At 37.5% G+C, this 19,113-nt stretch overlaps 9 protein-coding genes across 9 annotated transcripts; 4 read left to right on the top strand and 5 right to left on the bottom strand.

Annotated features, from left to right (window-relative positions):
- Positions 1 to 9: 9 nt before the first annotated feature.
- On the bottom strand, positions 10 to 1,415 carry EV154DRAFT_490278 (peptidyl-prolyl cis-trans isomerase E). Its single transcript, XM_051599406.1, has 6 exons — positions 1,340 to 1,415; positions 1,185 to 1,283; positions 963 to 1,127; positions 642 to 896; positions 373 to 557; positions 10 to 313 (listed from the first exon to the last, which is right to left on the bottom strand). Exons 1-6 carry the CDS (start codon positions 1,386 to 1,388, stop codon positions 104 to 106), a joined length of 963 nt encoding a protein of 320 aa, XP_051463451.1. The 5' UTR covers positions 1,389 to 1,415; the 3' UTR covers positions 10 to 103.
- A 31-nt stretch (positions 1,416 to 1,446) lies between these two features.
- On the top strand, positions 1,447 to 2,271 carry EV154DRAFT_490276 (putative U4/U6.U5 tri-snRNP-associated protein 3). Its single transcript, XM_051599405.1, has 3 exons — positions 1,447 to 1,751; positions 1,820 to 2,132; positions 2,201 to 2,271. Exons 1-3 carry the CDS (start codon positions 1,550 to 1,552, stop codon positions 2,214 to 2,216), a joined length of 531 nt encoding a protein of 176 aa, XP_051463450.1. The 5' UTR covers positions 1,447 to 1,549; the 3' UTR covers positions 2,217 to 2,271.
- Positions 2,272 to 2,579: 308 nt separating this feature from the next.
- Positions 2,580 to 4,365, bottom strand: EV154DRAFT_597869 (Bystin-domain-containing protein). Its single transcript, XM_051607016.1, has 7 exons — positions 4,261 to 4,365; positions 4,085 to 4,176; positions 3,810 to 4,009; positions 3,697 to 3,745; positions 3,437 to 3,619; positions 2,941 to 3,372; positions 2,580 to 2,850 (listed from the first exon to the last, which is right to left on the bottom strand). Exons 1-7 carry the CDS (start codon positions 4,345 to 4,347, stop codon positions 2,676 to 2,678), a joined length of 1,218 nt encoding a protein of 405 aa, XP_051463449.1. The 5' UTR covers positions 4,348 to 4,365; the 3' UTR covers positions 2,580 to 2,675.
- EV154DRAFT_433901 (PapD-like protein) lies at positions 4,366 to 5,715 on the top strand. The gene is made up of 5 exons (XM_051596747.1): positions 4,366 to 4,705; positions 4,767 to 4,919; positions 4,994 to 5,109; positions 5,183 to 5,332; positions 5,408 to 5,715. The coding sequence occupies exons 1-5, from the start codon at positions 4,663 to 4,665 to the stop codon at positions 5,612 to 5,614; spliced, it is 669 nt and encodes a 222-aa protein (XP_051463448.1). The 5' UTR covers positions 4,366 to 4,662; the 3' UTR covers positions 5,615 to 5,715.
- A 342-nt stretch (positions 5,716 to 6,057) lies between these two features.
- Positions 6,058 to 7,935, top strand: EV154DRAFT_490270 (uncharacterized protein). The gene is made up of 4 exons (XM_051599404.1): positions 6,058 to 6,532; positions 6,603 to 6,777; positions 6,861 to 6,992; positions 7,114 to 7,935. Exons 1-4 carry the CDS (start codon positions 6,163 to 6,165, stop codon positions 7,925 to 7,927), a joined length of 1,491 nt encoding a protein of 496 aa, XP_051463447.1. The 5' UTR covers positions 6,058 to 6,162; the 3' UTR covers positions 7,928 to 7,935.
- Positions 7,936 to 7,938: 3 nt separating this feature from the next.
- On the bottom strand, positions 7,939 to 9,574 carry EV154DRAFT_490261 (uncharacterized protein). The gene is made up of 3 exons (XM_051599403.1): positions 9,255 to 9,574; positions 8,740 to 9,194; positions 7,939 to 8,631 (listed from the first exon to the last, which is right to left on the bottom strand). The coding sequence occupies exons 1-3, from the start codon at positions 9,348 to 9,350 to the stop codon at positions 7,965 to 7,967; spliced, it is 1,218 nt and encodes a 405-aa protein (XP_051463446.1). The 5' UTR covers positions 9,351 to 9,574; the 3' UTR covers positions 7,939 to 7,964.
- Positions 9,575 to 9,682: 108 nt separating this feature from the next.
- EV154DRAFT_490255 (integral peroxisomal membrane peroxin-domain-containing protein) lies at positions 9,683 to 11,497 on the top strand. The gene is made up of 5 exons (XM_051599402.1): positions 9,683 to 9,902; positions 9,987 to 10,394; positions 10,467 to 11,032; positions 11,099 to 11,255; positions 11,318 to 11,497. The coding sequence occupies exons 1-5, from the start codon at positions 9,800 to 9,802 to the stop codon at positions 11,467 to 11,469; spliced, it is 1,386 nt and encodes a 461-aa protein (XP_051463445.1). The 5' UTR covers positions 9,683 to 9,799; the 3' UTR covers positions 11,470 to 11,497.
- Positions 11,487 to 13,640, bottom strand: EV154DRAFT_557824 (armadillo-type protein; the record flags this gene model as incomplete). The annotated part of the gene is made up of 8 exons (XM_051605457.1): positions 11,487 to 11,795; positions 11,862 to 11,958; positions 12,032 to 12,079; positions 12,151 to 12,677; positions 12,736 to 12,821; positions 12,925 to 12,982; positions 13,104 to 13,285; positions 13,352 to 13,640. The coding sequence occupies 8 exons, from the start codon at positions 13,638 to 13,640 to the stop codon at positions 11,487 to 11,489; spliced, it is 1,596 nt and encodes a 531-aa protein (XP_051463444.1).
- Positions 13,641 to 13,682: 42 nt separating this feature from the next.
- Positions 13,683 to 14,763, bottom strand: EV154DRAFT_490241 (uncharacterized protein). Its single transcript, XM_051599401.1, has one exon. The coding sequence runs from the start codon at positions 14,576 to 14,578 to the stop codon at positions 14,090 to 14,092; it is 489 nt and encodes a 162-aa protein (XP_051463443.1). The 5' UTR covers positions 14,579 to 14,763; the 3' UTR covers positions 13,683 to 14,089.
- Positions 14,764 to 19,113: the final 4,350 nt, after the last annotated feature.

The following is a 19,113-nucleotide window of genomic DNA, read 5'->3' as shown; positions in this document are numbered from 1 at the left end:
TTATAAAACTTTTTTCTTTAAAAAAAAAAAAAACTTTTCACTAAATATATTATTTTCTTTCTCTTTTTTTTTGCCCTCCCCGCACACCATTTTATTTCAAAATTTAAAGTTGACCACAATCTACAATAGAAACACGCTTGGAAGTTTTTCCGTTGGCAGCACCACATTTTTCCATTTCACGTACAACATTCATACCGGATACAACGCGTCCAAACACCACATGTTTGCCATCCAACCAAGCTGTCTTTTCAGTACAGATAAAGAATTGACTTCCATTTGTATTAGGTCCTGAGTTAGCCATGGATAAAGTTCCCTACATACACATTTTTTTTTAGTCCCTCTTTTTACGCCCTATATCACTACACAACTTACAGGTTCTGTGTGCTTTAAGATGAAATTTTCATCAGCAAATTTAGCTCCATAAATCGATTTACCACCTGTACCATTACCCTTGGTAATATCACCTCCTTGACACATAAATTGGGGAATAATACGATGAAAGACTGAGTTCTTGAAACCATAGCCCACTTCACCTGTACATAAAGCTCTAAAATTCTCTATAATTTCCCATCTTGCATGTTTAGTAAAACTCCTCCCCTCCTTTCATTCATCACAACGTTGCCCTCCCTCTTTTCCCTTACCTGCAGTCTTGGGTACAACATCACCACGAAGTTCAATCTCAATACGTCCTGCTAATGAATTTCCAATCTGAATATCCAAATACACACGTGATTTGCCTCCTTGGCTACTAGAAGCACTTTTCTTTGTCTTGGGTGCTTCCTCCTCGTCTGAATCTTCATCGCTGTTGGCTGTGGCTTTTTCTGTCGTCTCTGGTGCCTCTTTTGTCTCGTCTTCGGCATTGGCGTATTTCTGTAACCAAGATTCTTCGGTCCAAACTAAAAAAAGGCGGTCCCTAATTTTTTAACATGCTTTGATACATATATGTGTGTATAACAACTTACCGGCACGATGAGAGGTTGCTGTAATGTTGTGAGGTTTGGCGAGTTGGACCTTAATGACTTTACCCAAAATTTCGCTTAAATGCATATTATCGATGGCTGCTTCTGCATCTTGAGGTAATTCGAATTCGACGAAACCAAAGCCCTTGTGTGTGTTATGTTTGGCATCTAAGGTAAAATATACGTGAGTCATGGGTCCTGATGTTTTGCTTTTTTTTTTTTTACTTCGTGAGTTGTCCAGGGATAATTGAACTGCTACAATTTCACCAAATGGAATAAAGGCTGCATGTAAAATCGCTTCTGTCACTTGTTGATCCACACCGCCTATGAACGTTTCTCGTTTTAGTCATGTTTTTTTTCGTGTTAATATCTGTTCTTACCGATAAAGAGTGTGGTTTTATTATCTTTAGAAATATTCACAGTAGCCATCGTGTACAAAAAGAAAATAAAAAGAGAAGAGAATATAAAACATGAAGGCGTGGCTTGATATACAAAAAAAAAATAATAAAATTATATAGTCACAATATAATGCAACGCGTTATTTTTTTTTTTTTTCTTCTTTCTCTTTTTCTTTCTTCTATTCAATTAACATGCCTCGATCGCCTTCACCAAAACGATACTCTAGTAGACAGCGAGAAAGAGATTACAGAGACTTGGACAGTCCTCGTTCAAGGTCACCACCTCGTAGAAGACGTAGAGATGATGACCGTGATTATCATCGTGGGCGGTCCAACCGAAGTCGATCCCCTCCTCGTCGAGACCGACGTACCGAGAAGAGCCCTGACCGCAGAGGTAAAATAATAAAGTAAACTGATAGACTTATGCCAGGTTCATTAAATACCATAAAAAAAAAAAAAAAGATCGAGGTAGGGCCAGATACAGTAGTCGATCCAGTTCGCCTAAATACCGTCGTCGTCGTAGTTCCGATACTCGTCCCATGTCACCGGTTACGAAAAGAAAAGCACCTTCACCTGAGCCCATGGCAGTTGAGGAAGGAGGAGGAGAGGATGGTGAGGAGGACGATGAGGAGACAAAGATGATGAAATTGATGGGTTTTGGAGGGTTTGATACGACAAAGAATAAGAAGGTACCCGGTACAGATGTCTCTGGTGCCAAAATTCGTAAACCCATTAAATACCGTCAGTACATGAATCGTAGAGGAGGCTTTAACAGGTAAGATGAGATGTATATCTTTTTTTTTAAAAAAACAGGGAATATGGTCTGACCTTTATATATGCTAGACCTTTGGATAATTAAATTAGTATACAGTATAATAATAATAATAATAAAAAAAAGAGTTGTCAAAATGCAATGTAAAACTTGTCAAAATGTGTACCACAAATGGACCACACCAAAGGCCCTGTCGCAAGTTTAAATAGGCCGCTGTTGCTGAAATGCGGCTGTAAAAAGTGGCCTTGCAGACATTTTGTGGCAAATAATTCAGTGTCTTTTAGTCCTCGAGGGAAGCTTATATTTCAGCCAACTTTTTTTTTTTTTCAAAATGGTTCGTGCGTATAAACAGTGTAGTTATGTTATTTAAAGTAGGCCATACAAAAGTTAAAGAGGGTGGACCAATTTTTTTTTTTTGGCTAAGAACACCCAAAAGAGAGACTGTTTTTTCATATGATTTTATATTTATTTGTTTGTTAAAATGCGTTACACGCTGATATGAGGAGAGGGGAGGGTAATTAATTCATGGGGATGAAGGGAGATTTTTTACTCGCTCATCATGTCACTACTAGCACTGCTATCATCACTACTGTAGGTCAATTCACTTTCGGTCAAGGTCAATACTTTTTGAATGGATGCTGTCAAAGTAGGATGAGAAGCCACTGTCTCCATCCACTGACATAATCTTTGTTTTTGACCAGCCATCAAATCCCTATCATAACTTTTTTTTTTTAAAAAAAAAAAAAAAAACTGTCAGCTTTCAAATTTTCTCTTTTTTTTTCCCACACGGACGATTAAATAATCAACTCACTTCTTGACAAATGTGTACAATGTTTCATACCATAAATGGGGTAGTTGCACCGGTAGATTGGATTTAACAAAGAATCGGACGACGAGGGTATCCACAGCTCTGTTAGGTAATGGAAGGCGCTTTCGGAGCAACACCGAGGTGATAATAAGGCGGCTGTAGGAGAAGGGTAACTCGGAGAGTTTCATTAAAGCATTGGCGGTTGGATGGACAGGCAGCTTTCGATGATGTGTCAATAAATTGGCCAAGGCGTAGGATTCTGCCAAAGTACAACGGTTGCTTTCTACCATAGGAAGAAGGAACCCCTTAATGAATAATGCTGGAGCTGTATGTAAAGCCTTGGATAAAGCAAGGTAGAGAGGTCCTTCAAGAGAGAAGGAGCCGGTCTTTGCAATATGCTCTTTAAAGTAAGGTAACAAGACCCATTGGAAGAAACTGAATAATAATAATAAAATTGTTGTCAGTATATGCGTAGTAAAGAATAGAGAGAAAATCTTACAGCTTTGTTTGGTTGGCTCGAATAAAGTTGAGAAAGATCTTGGTGGCTTCCAACATAGCCAAACGAGTCCATGATTGAGGATTTGTCAACAATAAAATGTGATCCCAATTGGACAAGGAAGGAATAATTTTAAAGGCTTTGGGGATTCTTCCCGATTCGTAAGTGGAAAGGTACTCGCCGATTCTTAGGAGAGGGGGGTTTGGTTAGTAAAAAAAAAAAAGCTATTAAAAGACCAGCCATGTTTTCATTGTTTATTTTACCTGGTATAGACAAGTGCGACTTGTGAATCCGTAGAGCATAAATCATGTTCTAGAAATTAATATATTATTTAATCGATATGATATAAGATGATGTCAGTGATGTAAATATTTACTTGATGTGGTAACAGCCTCCTCCTTATTTGCAATAGCTTCTGCTAAAGTGGTTTCCATGTAGACGTCTGTTGTGTTGGCGACAAATTCAGTTGCCATAGCTTCGTCTTCCTTTGAGAGTTGAAAAGACAAGGTTTCTTCCGATGAAACCGAGGAGGTAGGATGGAGGTCCAAGTTTCGAGCTTGTGACAAAAGGATGTCACTGCGCAGTAAAAAAAAAAAATTGTTGTCAATGTCAGGTAAATATATAAAAAAGTAAAATGTGGTCACTACTTACTCTATCAATTCGTCTTCTTCTTTATCTCTTTGGCGCTCCAATTGATGTTTTTCAATAGAATAAATGGTATCCGACATGGTTTTATCCATTGTCTAGAATAGCAAAAAAAAAAAAAAAAAAGATGAAAGTATTAAGTGATCAAGAGAGATGATGATAGTGAATAGTAAAGAGTTTACCTCGAATTCAAGGGATGAACCTTTTCCTTCGGCGTACCATGGAGAGAATAAGCGACTACGAGAAGTTGATAATTTATCTTTACCCATTTTTGTTAAGAAAAAGCTGAAAAAAAAAGAAGTTAAGTAATTTTTTTTTTCTGGGGAATGCTTTATTTATATTTGATCCACACTGTCTGTGTAATCTATTATGTATGAACGCGCGAGAAATGGGGGGTGGGTTGAAAGACGCGCAGAATCGTGACTTTTATAGACAAGGAGAAAAATCATGTTACTCACTTTCATCAAAAAAATTGTGGGTCTCCCAAATCCATTCAGACCCAGTCAAAATGGGAGAAGAAAATGTAAACAGTTTTTTTTTTTTTTTCTTTTTTATTCTTTTTTAATCATTATCACACCATAACCATGTCCATTAAATTAGATCTTGAAAACTCGATTAGTTTTGAACGTAAAGAAAAGAGAAAGATGAGAGTAGAAGGGGGATTACTAATATGTTTGCATCCTGTTAGGCCCTTTAACACGTGTTGTCAAAAAGAATATTCGTATCGAGAATCCTCATGACACACCTTTGGCTTTCAAAGTCAAGACAACTGCACCAAAGTTGTATTGCGTTCGACCCAACTCGGATATTATCCCACCTCGCGGTATCGCTGAAGTTCAAAGTAAGTTGCTTACATTCCCCCCCCAAAAAAACTACCCATCATTTTATTTACATTTTTATTAATCTGTTAAATAGTCATGCTTCAAGCACTCAAGGAAGAACCTGCTTTGGATGCTAAATGCAAAGACAAGTTTTTAATCCTTAGTACACTTGTTGAAGGACCCTTAACCACCATGAATGTCACGGATTTGGTAAACATACATAAAAAAAAAAAAAAGAAAAGATTTTTTTGTGACTAGTTGTTAACCCGCATGAGTTTTATAGTGGAATTACGTCGAGAGAGAGCAAAAGGGCAGTATTAAGGAACGCAAGTTGCGTTGTACATATAGCTTACCTGGACAACCCAGTGCTGCTCCTTCTGCACCTGTTGTCGCTGCTGCCACCACCACTGCTGCTGCTGCTGCTCCCGCTGTTGTTGCCAAGGTAATTATTGGAAAAAAAAAAAAAGATGGCCAGAGATTTTTTTTTTAACACGTTAGGGAATAATAGAAACAGACACCAAAAGAAACCGAAGACGAAATCAAGATGAGAGAAATGGAAAGAGAAATCTCGAAATATAAAAAGGAGTTGGAAACATTACGTGAACCCACTGTTGTTCATGAAAAGGTGATTGTTCAAACAAATTCTTTCCCATATGGAGTTATTATTTTGTTTGCTTTACTAGCTCTTGCTGTTGCTTATTTCTTGAATAAATAAGTTTGCCGAGGTTGAAGGACATTGGGAAGAGAGAAGGGAAAAAAAAAAAAAAAAGAGAAATATCAAACATACAAACAACGGTTTTTTTTTTTTACATATACTTTTTCTTTTTTGATTTTTATATATGCCATTTTCCCTTTTATGGATAGAATCAGGCACATGTTGATAGACTGATTATTTTGAGGAACCTCTTTTTTTTTTTAAGAAAAAAAGAAAGTGGAGTTGAGATAGAGTCAAAGAGTGTGGAGACATCATATAAGTTACTGAGAGAGGAACGTATAAAAAGAGGTATTGGTTTTTTTTTATCTCTTGTAAAAGCCAATAACAACAACCCAACACGCGTTATCCTCCCCCCACTGTGTTCACTTTAAATAAAAAAAAAAGCGTCACGGTCTATAAATATCCAAAAAAAAAAAAAAAAAAAAATTAAAAATTGAAAAAAAAAAGTGTAAAACGCCCTTTTTTTTTATCTGAAATATATCTGTATATCTCTTTTTTCTCCTTTCCGTTCTATATATCCTATTTTTTTTTGTTGTTGTTGTTGAAAAATGGAAAAACAAGGGGAAGGAAAGACGTACACGACACTGCAATACTTATCCCGACTAGCGCTGTGGGTGTATTTTCGAAATATCAAGGTGATTTGTCGTACACCACTTCCTGCGGAAGGGCCACTTCTTGTGGCTGCTAATCACTCTAATATGGTACTGGACCCTATTGTATTGATCGCGACCTTTCCACACTCGCGTCCCTGTCATTTTTGGGCTCTCGCTCGATTCTTTCGTATACCCGTGGTCGGTAAGATCCTCAAGGCGGCTGGGGTCTTACCCGTCGATACCAAAACGCATAGTAACGCCAAGTTATTTGAATCCACCATTCAGTCACTAGACCGAGGAGCGGTTGTTGCTCTTTTCCCTGAAGGTATATATATAAAAAAAAAAAAGTAAAAAAAAAATAATACAGGCTAAAAAAAAAGGGTATGTCATCATAGGTACATCATATACAGCACCCAAACATTTACCTTTCAAGGACGGTATCTCATGGGCCAGTTTTGAATACCTGGAACAGTTGGCTACACGAGAAAGTGGTCCTCGCTCTGTATCCATCATACCCGTTGGTATCACTTACAGTACCAAGAATCGATGGAGGAGTGAAGCCGTGGTTGAGTAAGTGGGGGATTTTTTTTTTTTTTTTTATAAAACACGTGTCCCATGGTTTTTTTAATTTTAAGAGAATCTATTCTATATAGATACGGTGATCCTATTATTCAGACAGTAGATGATTTAACAGCATTTCACAAGGACCCAAAAGCCGTTGTTAAGCAGTTGACAGATCGTATAGTCAAGGGTGTCGAACGTAGCACGATCAACAGTCCTGATTGGTAAGAATTTTTTAAAAAAAAGTTGCTTTTTTTTTTTATAAAAAAAAAAAAAAAAAAAAAAAAAAAAAACTCATGATTAAAAAGGGAACAATTATCAATATATAAATATATATATAAACAGGGATACAACACATGCGGCTAGAGAAGCACGGTTTGTATTATTTGGAGATTCAAGAGGAGTGCGATTAGAAGAATATGTGCACGTCTCACAAAGTTTCATCCGTCTCTTTGACGAATCGGACAACACGCTGTATCCGACCGAGCGATCTGAGTTAAAGCATCGACTTCTCGAGTTCTCTAAAAAGTTAAAAAGTCTACGACTGAACGCCTGTGATATCAGCATGTATGAAAATCAAGAAATTACCCAACCTAAAGCCACTTTACGTCTTCTTTCAACATGGATCGCCTTGCTCGTTCAAATTCCCTTTTTCCTGCCCGGTATCATCATTAATTCCCCTTTTTATCTCTTGGGTCGTCTTATTGATTCGTATGAACCTTATACAGAATCCGTGGCTCAGGATAAGCTCATCTTTTCCTTCTTCTTGGCTCTACCTTTTTACAGTACCTTGATTTATACCTTGTGGCAATGGACGGGCTATGGTTGGATGAGTTTGGTGTGTGTGGCCATGTTATTACCGATCTTTGCTTGGTATCATATGGCTCTGATCGATAAGAATTATGACATGTTGAAACAGGTGATTGCGTCATGGAGGATCTTTATTGCCGTCACAACAGGTACGACAGGTGTCGATGCCGATTGGACGCATAGTCGAGAAGCCCTCGAAGATTGTGTAAGATTAAGAGGTTGGTGTCGAGACCAGACCAAGTTACTCATCTATAAGCTGGCTAAAGCGGGAGATGAACATGCAAATTATTTAGTAGAGTATGGAAAACCTTTATTTGAATCTCTCGAGCAACAACATCAGGGACAATAAAAAAAGAGGTTTTTTTTTTTTTTTTTTTTTTTTTTTTTTACCAAGTGTCGTCTGAGAGGACGGATTGAGAATCCTCTTCTTCATTCTCGGGTTGAAAATGCTTTACACAAATAAAATCAGATTGTATTTCATAATGATGAGGATCCAAAGTACGTAAATAAGCACATAGGATATCTTGTGTCTTACACAAGTGTTGGATACGAGAGATCATCCAAAGACTGGTGATGGGTAGCTTGATCATTTCTTGTGGGTTTGACTCGATCCTCGCTCCTTCCTCCGTCATGACGCTAGACACGATTACTTTCTCCAGTTGAAATGTGCTCCAATCCATGGCTGGATCAATCACCAGTGTTTGATCCTCCTCCTCCGCCTGTCCAATTGCTGTTGATGATGATTTAGGATGAGAAGGTAGATAACTTTCTCTCAATTTGGACTCGGAAATACACAATGCTTTCAAGTAATACTCGATTTCTTGCATAATTTCCGTGTCGGGAGGCGGTGGATCGTTATAAAAAGGAAATTCCAAATGAGTCAATAATTGATGCGGTTGTGATAATGGGGTTAAAACTGGTTTTTTCTCTCGACGTGTAAAAATACAAGCTTGTGTACAATGACCATATACCAACTCATTTTCTTTTCCATGAAGTAATCCAATCCCATGAAACTCCACGTCATAATTATACTTCTTGGCTCCCTCCTCACACCTAAAACACACACATATATATAGATAAATTATGTTTAAATCATTTTCAACGTCTTTCTCTCTCTCTCACCCTCTCTCTCCCCCCCCCCACCCCCTCATCCGACGTTACCAGTCTTGAAATTGTTGTCGTGTCCACTCAAATTTATGATCGTCGTGTCGAAAGGTGGATTGATCTGTACCGTACTTGAGGTCAGGAAAATAGACATTGTATTCACCGTTGGGCGTAGTGACGATCATGACACGCGGTTGATAGGTACCCAAGGTTAAAGGTAAGAACGTATCCAGAACGTCGGGAAAGACATGCTCAATGACTTCTGTGCAGATAATAGCATCAAAGTTCATAAACCTTGCATCGGGATCGCCAATGGATCCCTTGTATATATCAATGGAAAGTGGGTATGTGCGAAGGTGACTAAAGTCACAAGACCATGGTGTACAACGGTCAATGGCTTCTGTCAGAACTTGGTCACAGATATCAATGCCTGCTAGTTTTTGAATGGGATAGGTTGATTCGGGAATAAGAAAGGATAATACAGCTGCTTCTCCACATCCGTAATCAAGAACCTATATAAAAAAGGGTCAATGGGAAAACCTGAAATAAAGGGGCGTGTCTCTCTTGGTTACCGATCCAGCTTTAAATCGAGTTAATGCTTCTTGAATGAAAATCCTTCGTTGTCTCCAAAGAGGAGGACAAAAGAAGTCGGTATATTGATCGTTCATATGTCAAAAGATAAAGAAGAAGTAGAGGAAAAACGCGATGTAGAATGGGATTTTTCTCCAAAACCGGTCACTGGGGGGCTATTGATTGATTGGAAATCAACTGGTTTACTACAAATAGGCCAGAATATGCTACACTTTCCAAGTTGTTTATCAGTAAATCTGGTAAAACATGTAGATACCCCTCAATAGCAACCCTATATAAACCATGCGTCTCAGTGAAAAAAAAAAAAAAAAAAAAAAAAAAAAAAAAGTAGAAATAGCACACATGCATGACTCGTAGTGAGGTCTATATGCGTAAACTTGTGTCCAAAAGCGTTACCAGGACAAAAAAAAAAAAAGGTGAGAGTGATGGGTGACTGTGATTCTTCACATGTGAATTTTAGAGTTCGCTCCCCTCTTACTCTCTCTCTCTCTCTCTTTTCCTTATTTTCTTTGTTTCTTTCCTCGTCATGACGCATGTATTTGTTGATGCCACTTTCAGTCGACTTACGTATTGCGACCATTGTCAAGGACTATTATGGGGTCTTGTAAAGCAAGGCAGTACTTGTACAGGTAAATAAACATCGATTCGCTATCACTTTCCCCCTTTTATGTTTTTTTTTGTAATAACCACCTTTTTCTTTTTTAAAAAAAAAGGTTGTGGTATAGTATGCCACCCGACCTGTGGAGACAAACTCCCACCATGTACACACGAGCAACCTCAAAAGCCTAATAGCAGCGATTCACCAGCGACCAAATCCTTACGTACTTTACAAGAACGTAGCGAAACCCCACCACCACCAGTGAGAAAACCCACGACCACAGCCGCCGATTTTGAAAAGGTGATTGTATCTGCTGCGATTCATTCAAGCGATCCCTCACAACCTGTGAATGAATATTTAGCGAATTTACCTCGTTTAAATGCTCAAAATACAGCGAAAAACTTTTCGAGATTTGTGTCTCGATGTGGACCCATGTTTTCAGCGAGGGATCAATTAATCCTGTTGTTGAGTTGGGATAAACCGATTGATACATCTGTGGCCTTACTGCTTTACTGCATTCTCTGTAAGAAAAAAAAAGGACATACATAGGTAGGATTTGAAAAAAAAACTAAAGGGGTTTAATATAAATATTTAGGTCTTCATCCAAAGTTAATGTTACTGGTGCCACATGCGATCTTACTTCAGTTACTTATCACAGGTTACAACAAACGTTTCAAGAAAGCAAATGGACCTACCAGTAATAGCCGATTTAAGTTTTTCACGTCGTACGATGATGAATCCTCTCCCGAGTATCTCAGAAATATGCAAAACCTTCAAAATATGATGGGAGAATTAAGCGATGTGTATGATTTGTGTGCGAGCCATGCGCATTACTTTGATTGGAGCTCAGAGGAATCTATGCGCTTGTTTCAAGGTACGGTCTTGAGCTTGGTCTTGTTGTGTGTGGGCGTATGGATGATCCCATTGCAATGGATCGCTTTGGTAGGTGGCATCAGTGTCTTTTTATTAAACACAAGGTTTGCCAAATTCGTCATGAAGGAAATGATGCCGCAGGTCACAGAGATGGGTCAAACACACATGGAAACAGCTGTGAAATGGTATACCCAGGTGGAGAAAAAATTGGATGATCAGGAGAATCAAAGGGAATTATCACTGTATGAAAATCAACGTTGGTGGTCTGGTAGTGGATTTATTCCTCACGTAAGAAAAAAAAAATCAACAAACTTTTTTTTTTTTTGACTGATGCAATCTTATATTTTTTAATAGATGCTGTCGGATGAACGCGGGTTATGGTCAGATATTACGGGTGATGTGGCCTATGCTGCTAAAGAGGAATTGCCAGCTCCTAAAGGATATCATTGGATTCAGGATAATTGGACATTAGACACCACAGGTCCATGGATGGATGACACGCTTGGTCTTGGTAATATATATATATATATATAGATAGACATAGTTGAGATGTTATTTAACACATACATGTAGAAGTTATGGTATATCCTGAAAGTGGAGGTTGGGTGTATACAGATACGCATTGGTCAAATCCTCGAAAAAGTGAAGAAGAATCCGAAAAAAGTGTGACACGAAGAAGACGATGGATTCGACAATGTGAAATAGACATGAAATACAGCACTTAAATAAAAAAAAATATATTTTATTCTTTCATATCGGGAGATTCACCGAAATATTGATCTACTAATCTATTGGCCAATGCAAATAACTCTGGATCAGGAGCAGGTGCTACAGCAGCAAGTGCTTCCATACAATCGGGGACACTGTCAATGATTTGTTTACCATGAGTGGCCTGTGTAAGTAACAATTCAATATAACCCAATCCTAAACGCATCATATCCGCATCCTGCGATTTTAAGAGTTCAAGAAAAGCAGGTAATAATTGTTTATGTGCAAGTTTGTCAAGATGTTCGGGACCGTGATTGGCAATGTTCATGATACAATAAGCAGCCTACATGATATAAAAAGATGTCAGCTCTCCTCCATATAAAAAATGGCTTCTAAAAAGTCATCTTACGCCTTTGCGAATGTCAAATGCTCCTCGACCCACCAGGTCAGTCAAGTTATCAATAGCATGGAGGTCTTCAACTTGTTTAATGATTTCAGGATCTTGACTGCATTTGCATTGATAAAAGATGAGTATGATTTTTTCTTGTGTGTGTGTATGTAATCTCATTTATATATTACCTGGATGTAATGTTGGACAGAACCCAAAGAGCTTCCTTCTTTACGACTCTACTAAACTCGAGTTAGTTCCAGGATACACATAAACGTGCATAACTTTTTTTTTATTTCATTTTTTTTACCTTTGATCTGATTTGGTGAGAGCCACGACACTTCTTAGGAACTGTTCCTGCTCGGCCAAACGTTTTAAAAACGCTTCGGTACCAGCTAAATTTCCCAAGGTTCTCAGTACGGGTAAGACGACAGGACCTTGATCAGCCAAGGTAGCTAAATCACTGACGAGAGGTGGACCAAAGTTCTTTTCCATGACCTCTTGACGAAACTTTTCACTTCCTGCGGTTAAATAACTGACGACCCAACAAACTTCAGTAGCTGTATCCTGATTGGACAGATGTTTCAAGAGCTTGTCGGTGAGACCCGTGGTAAAGAATTCAGAAAGTTGGGCTTCTTGACCACGGGCAAGATTGGCAAGAGCGAAACAGGCGGATTGGATCAGACGAACATCTTGACTATCCAGCATACGTACAAGAGGTTGAATGGCACCATTATCACGAATTTTAGCGCGAACTTTGTCATCTTCATCGTTCATGTCGCCCAAGTCTTCAGCAGCCATGTTGCCCAATGCACCAGCAGCAATTTCGCGAAGATTCTAGGAGTGGGTGGGACAAAGGTTAGGTTAAGGTGTATCATGGGGATATGGGACATACCATGTTGTCAGAGTCCAAGAGAGAGATGAGGTAAGGTACAGTAGATACTGACTTGATCCAAAGATCATATGAACCAGCAGCAATATCTATTAAAGAAAAGAAAAAAGCACGCGTTTTTTTTATATTGTTGTTGTTGATTAGTTTTTAAACAAATACAGAATGAATAAAAAAAAAAAGATTGTTATATACTAGAGATGGTTTGAGCGGCTTCTGTTTGTTCATCCAGGTTTGATCCAGAAATCATGTGCTACTTACAGGATTAGATTTTTGAAGTTGCAACACACGATTTTCTTTTTTTAAAAAATATAGAGGAGAATATCGTGTGTGGTAGTGGTGGGGGGGGAGGAGGAGAAGAAAAAGCCACTTACGGTAAGTGTTTTAATACAATCTCCCTCGGTAATGTACTTGATTAAAGCTTTAGCGGGTTCCAAGACAAATTTACCGATATGTTGAGCAGCTTCAATGCGAGTGGCTTTATCATCACTGGAAAGATCTTTAGCCAAAGCTTCTACTTGTGCTGTAGATAATCTGTAATAAGGACTGATTTCCTCTGCAATGAAAACGAGTAAGAATGACATGGATTATATAACCCGCGTAAATAATAATAATTATATACCATCGTCGTCGTTTTTATCAGCTAAAGGGTCTTCTTCACCAGCTGATTCCAACTCTTCTTGTCGGTTGAGGTTACGATACCGTTTAGCGGTAATGAGTTGCTCACGGTGCTTTTTACGAAGACTTTCGTCAATGGCCATTCTTCGTTGTTTTAATTCAGCGGGTGTTCTTGCAATACTTGTACGTTTGTAAAGTGCGCGATGGTCAGCGGCAGGAGGAGAGGTGCCACCAGAGTTACTACCAGTGGCTGCAGCAGCTTTAGCAGCAGAAGCTCTTCTTGTTGTTACCATTTTTGTTATATTCAAAGGGAAATAAAATAAAGGACTAAGGAATAAAAAAAAAAAAAGTTTTTATTGTTTTTTGCATGGGAATTTTCTTTGTGGGGTGATTCATGCAAAAAAAAAATCCGGTATGGACTGCTAAATGAGTGGTTTCTGTACGCTTTGACACTCAGAAGTGGCAAGTTGTTTTTAGTGTGTGAAATTTGAAGCAAAAAAGTCCCTAGGCTTTTTTTTTCCATTGACAGAAATATTTTTTTTTTAAGCGGGGACGGGGCAAATATGTGTGTGTGTGTGTGTGCGGGGGAAGAAGGTTGGCAGGCGCGTGACTCAATTGTTCTCATTCTGACTGGGCAAATGAAATTTTTCCTGGGCGTGTGGATTATAAGGCCGACTCCACCCGAAAAAAAAAAGAAAAAGAAAAAGAAAAAAAGTCTCACGGTGATTGCATAATATTTTTATTAAGTGATGGTGGTGGCAATGGGAGAATTGATAGTAGGTGAGATGACATTTCTGCAGTCTCTTGGTAAAAGTATGGATGCATTATTATTGAATGAAGTAGTTGTAGTAGTTGTTGTAGTGTTGGGTATAATGGATTCATCTTCTTCTTCTTGAGCAGAAGAGGAACGTAATGGAGAATGAAGGTCTTTTGTTGTAGCTGTATGTTTAGCAGAGAATTCATCTGCTTCTTCATCTTCTGCAGCCATCACACGTCGATTAGTACGTCTTGTACGAGCATTAAGAACTTCTTCGGCTTTGGCAATGGTGTTACAAAGTAAGAGCCGTTCTCGTACATGATACTTTTGTTTGCTCTGTTTATCATCACGATCCAATTTCTTACAGCCCAATGTATAAGCCTTATTCGCTATCTGACGAGGTGATAATGTAGTAGAAGAAAATATTGTGCAAGGCGCTTTGTTTCTCTTATTTGACCAAATTGCTGTAGCCATTCTGTTTTATTATATTTCAAATTCAATTGTCTGCTTTTTTCAGTTTTTTTTTCTGCTTGTTCATATACTAGTGGACTCTCTCACACAGCTTGCTACAATAATATAAAAAGAGATAGAGAGAAAGAGAAGAGAGAAGAGAGAGAGTTATTATGAATTAATTTCCTCTTTTTGATGTTAATTCCATAAACAAGTCACTGACGCCGGGTTTGTTCGGAAAAGAAAGCACATGAAAATCCATGTTTGTTCAACTCTTTCTATTTAGTCCCTCTCCCCGTAAGTCTCATTGGAGAAGCTTCCGAGACCTTAGCAACTTATAAAAGACTAATGCTTCCGAGGAAACATATCAAAAACAGACTTCCTTTCTCCCTCTTCCCTTCTCCTCTCTCTCTCCCCAAAACTATCCGTACCAAACCAAAATAGTCTTTTTTTTTTATGGCTGTCAAAAATAACAAATCCCCCCCCTTAGATCAACCTAAAAGGTGCTTTTTTTTTTTTTTTTTTTACTTCATCATTTCATCCCCTTAATGAGAACAATACACTCTACGTCAGAATTACACTATAAAAGAAAGAAAACGTCAAATTTATTGAGACATGTCCAGTAAACATACACATTCCCCTTTTTATTCAGAAATTATAGGAAGCACCAATCATCTGACGACGTTTAAAATCACCCCTTTTCTCCTATTATTTATTTACTACGCATCTGCCTACCTACCTGACTCATTTTGGTAACCTAAGCAATAGATTGGCTACACTTACGCCACAGTTGCTAAACAAAGCACATTTAGTTCTCACAGTCAGCACTGCTTCCCCCCTCATAGTAGATAATACATTGCATTTCCCACTCCACGTGGCATGTCCCCCTGTACAAAAGTCATTTGCATACATTATAAAAATATCAGTGATTTTAATAAATAGAAATAAAAAAAAAGTTTATTTAATAAAGAATAACTCGTTCAGTTCTCGAATTCTAAAAAAATTCGATTAACAGGACCGCCGCGAGAAGGCACGAGTGTAAATAGTCCCGAAAGAGCACCACTTTTCCATCACTTTTTCTTTTTTGTTCTTTAGATTTTCGTATAGCTTTTTTTCATAGTGATCATCTTAACCTTATCATGAAAAGGCCACAAAAATTAAATATAAAAAAAAAAAGTTTCAAAAGTATCTCCCATTGAAAATACAAGAGGTCATATCTTTACAACGTTGTAGTAACAATCTTTGTCCAGTCCACCCAAGCTGAAAGCGCAATTAGAACGTATCCGTGTACGAGTAGAATGACGGTTTTGAACTTGATATCACGAATAGCATACAGGGTCATCTCACAAAGCTACGTCAATCAGTTCCAGAGACTGACAGCCTTGTTTGCATTACAAGCTTCATATCTCTCTGATGTAACGTGCATTAAAGGGTTTTCGAAGAAAATAAGTTACATCTTATAACGTTCAAATTCTTCTTGTCGCCCCTTAGGTTCCTTGTGTGTAAACTAAATGTTCACGCAGTCAGACCGTAATCCATGTACTTAGAGAAAGACGGAGAGATCTCTTACGACGTAACGCAACAAAAAGTCTAGTAAGGCAAAATAAACCACATCCAGGCAGCTCAGAGGTTAACTTTAACATGAGCATCCCCATGGCAACATCAAAACAAAGGTATGCAGAGGTTATCTTTAACGTGCCCAATGTAACATAAAGAATCTAGGATCAAAAAGAGGTTACCCTGTAACATTAAAGAACTCCCATTCTTGTAAATATAAAAAAAAAACTCGTTTTTGCGTAAAAATCGTATTTCATGTACAAAGAGGAAGATGAAGTGAAACTTTAGCAAACCCAACGAAAAAAGTCTACCGAGACTTTTAAAAAGGGAGACATCAGAGGTTATCTTTAACATGAACTAACATCCCGAAAATATAGAAAGGAATCCTAAGGTAATTAGAGGCTACATCTTTGTAACGTAATCAACCCTCCTTGTCTATGCGCAAAACGTATGTCCAAACAGACTACCAAGCATAACAGTACCTAACCATCTGAAAGGACGCTATCAAGTGTAACTAATGAACAACTAATGCAGACTCATAATGAGCAAAGAAAAAAAACCCTCATCTGGAAAAAGTTTTGATTATTTATACCTGAATTAAAAAAGGATCTAAAAAAAAAATTTGTTTTTCCCGACAAAACCGTCACTTTTTATCCCGTTTTTAGAACTGTGTAAACAAAACCTAGAGCATCCCCAGCAGTAGCGCTTAGAATCCGTTTTTCGGTTACATAAGCGCAAAATAGTAGTTTTTCACCCCCAGCAGTAGCGCTTAAAAAACGCTTAGCTTAAAGTGCAGTTACATAAAAGTTCTTGATCAATCCAAGGACTAAAAAAATTAAGTGTGCCTGAAAAAAAAAACGAAATATGATGGCTTTTTCTACTCAATCTGGTTTCGCCGTTGTCATAATTGTTAATATAGATTATTTCCTTGAAGAGGAAAAAGACTCAATTTTTTTTTTGTCAAAGATAGATTTAACTTTAAAAAATCTCTTTAGCCAAATTTTAAAGTTTTTTTAGATGAAACAACTTTAAGCCCACTGCTGGGGGTGAAAAAACTACTATTTTGCGCTTATGTAACCGAAAAACGGATTATGATACTTTTAATAGGCAGCAAGAGGTCAATATAACTTATCATCTTGAACTAGATACAAATTTATCATAACCAACATATTTTAAACCAGCATGTGTGTGTAATAGCTTATTTTCAGCCTCTCATTTAGACTTGATCTTAATAATTCTGCGTAAGATTAAGACCAAACGAGCTTAAAGGCGAAAAAGGGATGATGGAATTGTCAAAGTAAGTATAAATCATTCAATATATATTTATTCGTAATTATCACATTATTTTTGATTGTATATTCTTAGGTCCAAAGGACAGATCTTACGTTTTGGCTACATGCACTTTGACTGTCCCTAAGAAAAGCGCGGGCTAACCCATATTGACCAATTCAAATACTACTTTGGACTATTTAATCGTTCCGTCTTGTAACCATTTGATTTTTAACCTTGGGCGTAAGTATTAGAAGGAAGTTCAAACGAAACGTTGAAAGTAATTTAGAATACAAATAGACATAATTACCATTTATGTGTATTGTAATGTAAGGTATCCAATCATATATCACGGTTACGTACACCCTGATTGCCCTTAAGAAAAATCGGGCTGTCCTTGTAAGTGGTCGAATGTAAAATCAGACAGTGATCATTGGTTGAGTAGATATATCATCCATGGTATGGATGTTTATGGCATCACTTTAGTTATATTTTTTTTTTGCATCTAATTATAATTTACACGCAACCAAAAGAAGAAACAGACCTCGCTAAATTACTATAGGGAAAGGAAATAGATTATCACAGGCAACAATCTCGTGTGAACAATTCATGTAAAGATTTCTCGAATTTAAATGGATTTTATCATGTCATTATTACATGTTTTGATAGGGGTTCTATTAATACTTTACACAAGATTGAGTGCATGAATTGTCGAAGTTCACTCTCATACACTCAAACCCTATGTTATCAGCGATCATTGGTCATCTATATCTGCTATTGAAGTAATACGCAATATGACCAAGTGCCATAACATATCTTCTGTCATTCTTAAGACCGACGCAATTCAATACATAATTAACTGAGTCACAAAACAAACAGACTGACTTTTACATTTGTGATGCGATTGAAATAAAAATCATGCTGCTGTCAACATGACTTGTTTATTAAACCGAAAAGCCACGGTGTGAATGGTAGTACGTGTTAGTATACAGAAGCATCAAAACGAAGGACAGCAAAATCAATACTTCATATTTTTACACGTTTTCTTTTGGGGGGATTACGTATCAACAACGAAGGTCAATTTTGCCGCTTCGGCACATTTTGACCGGGCTGAGCTGAATTGAACTGTATTTATTGAACTTTGTACTCACTCATAACATTCTCGACATTGATTATAAAGATGGTTTAACATCGAAAAATATTATAGCTGATTAAAGGCATTTAACGTGCCAGATTAAAATATTTCCTTCGACCACAATGATACCCTTTCAATTTTTGTTTGATATTCGTCACACAATTTTTTAAACGAGTCGCGATATTGGTGGCACACTTAAAAACAGGGACTGTCACACACAAAATGGCAGTTACATAGACCACGAACCAAAGCTAATAGCTGCTCTATGTACTGTGATTCCAAAGTGCTGGTCCGTAAATATTTCCTCGCTGTCTTGGGACTAAAAAGTTTTTTTTTTTTTTTTTTTTTTTTTTTTTTTGGCTAGAAATTGCTAAATGCATAAAAATGCATTGTGTAACAAACCCCTTTAATTTTAAGAAACAGTGACAATTCCAAGGTTTCACAGATTTTTGCATTTTGTTGGTAATTCATCATTAGGCTCGTGAAAAGTGAAGTTTTCTCATGAACCATTATTGAGTGACATTATAACTACATCGTAAGATTTATCGAAGTCCTTTCTTTTTTTGGATGTATTGATAATAATAAATAGCTTTTAACT

This window comes from Mucor mucedo (assembly GCF_025094135.1).
Source record: "Mucor mucedo strain NRRL 3635 chromosome Unknown EV154scaffold_2, whole genome shotgun sequence".
Lineage (NCBI taxonomy): Eukaryota > Fungi > Mucoromycota > Mucoromycetes > Mucorales > Mucoraceae > Mucor > Mucor mucedo.
Note: the sequence above shows the minus strand (reverse complement) of the source record. Positions and strands in the feature narration are given on the sequence as shown.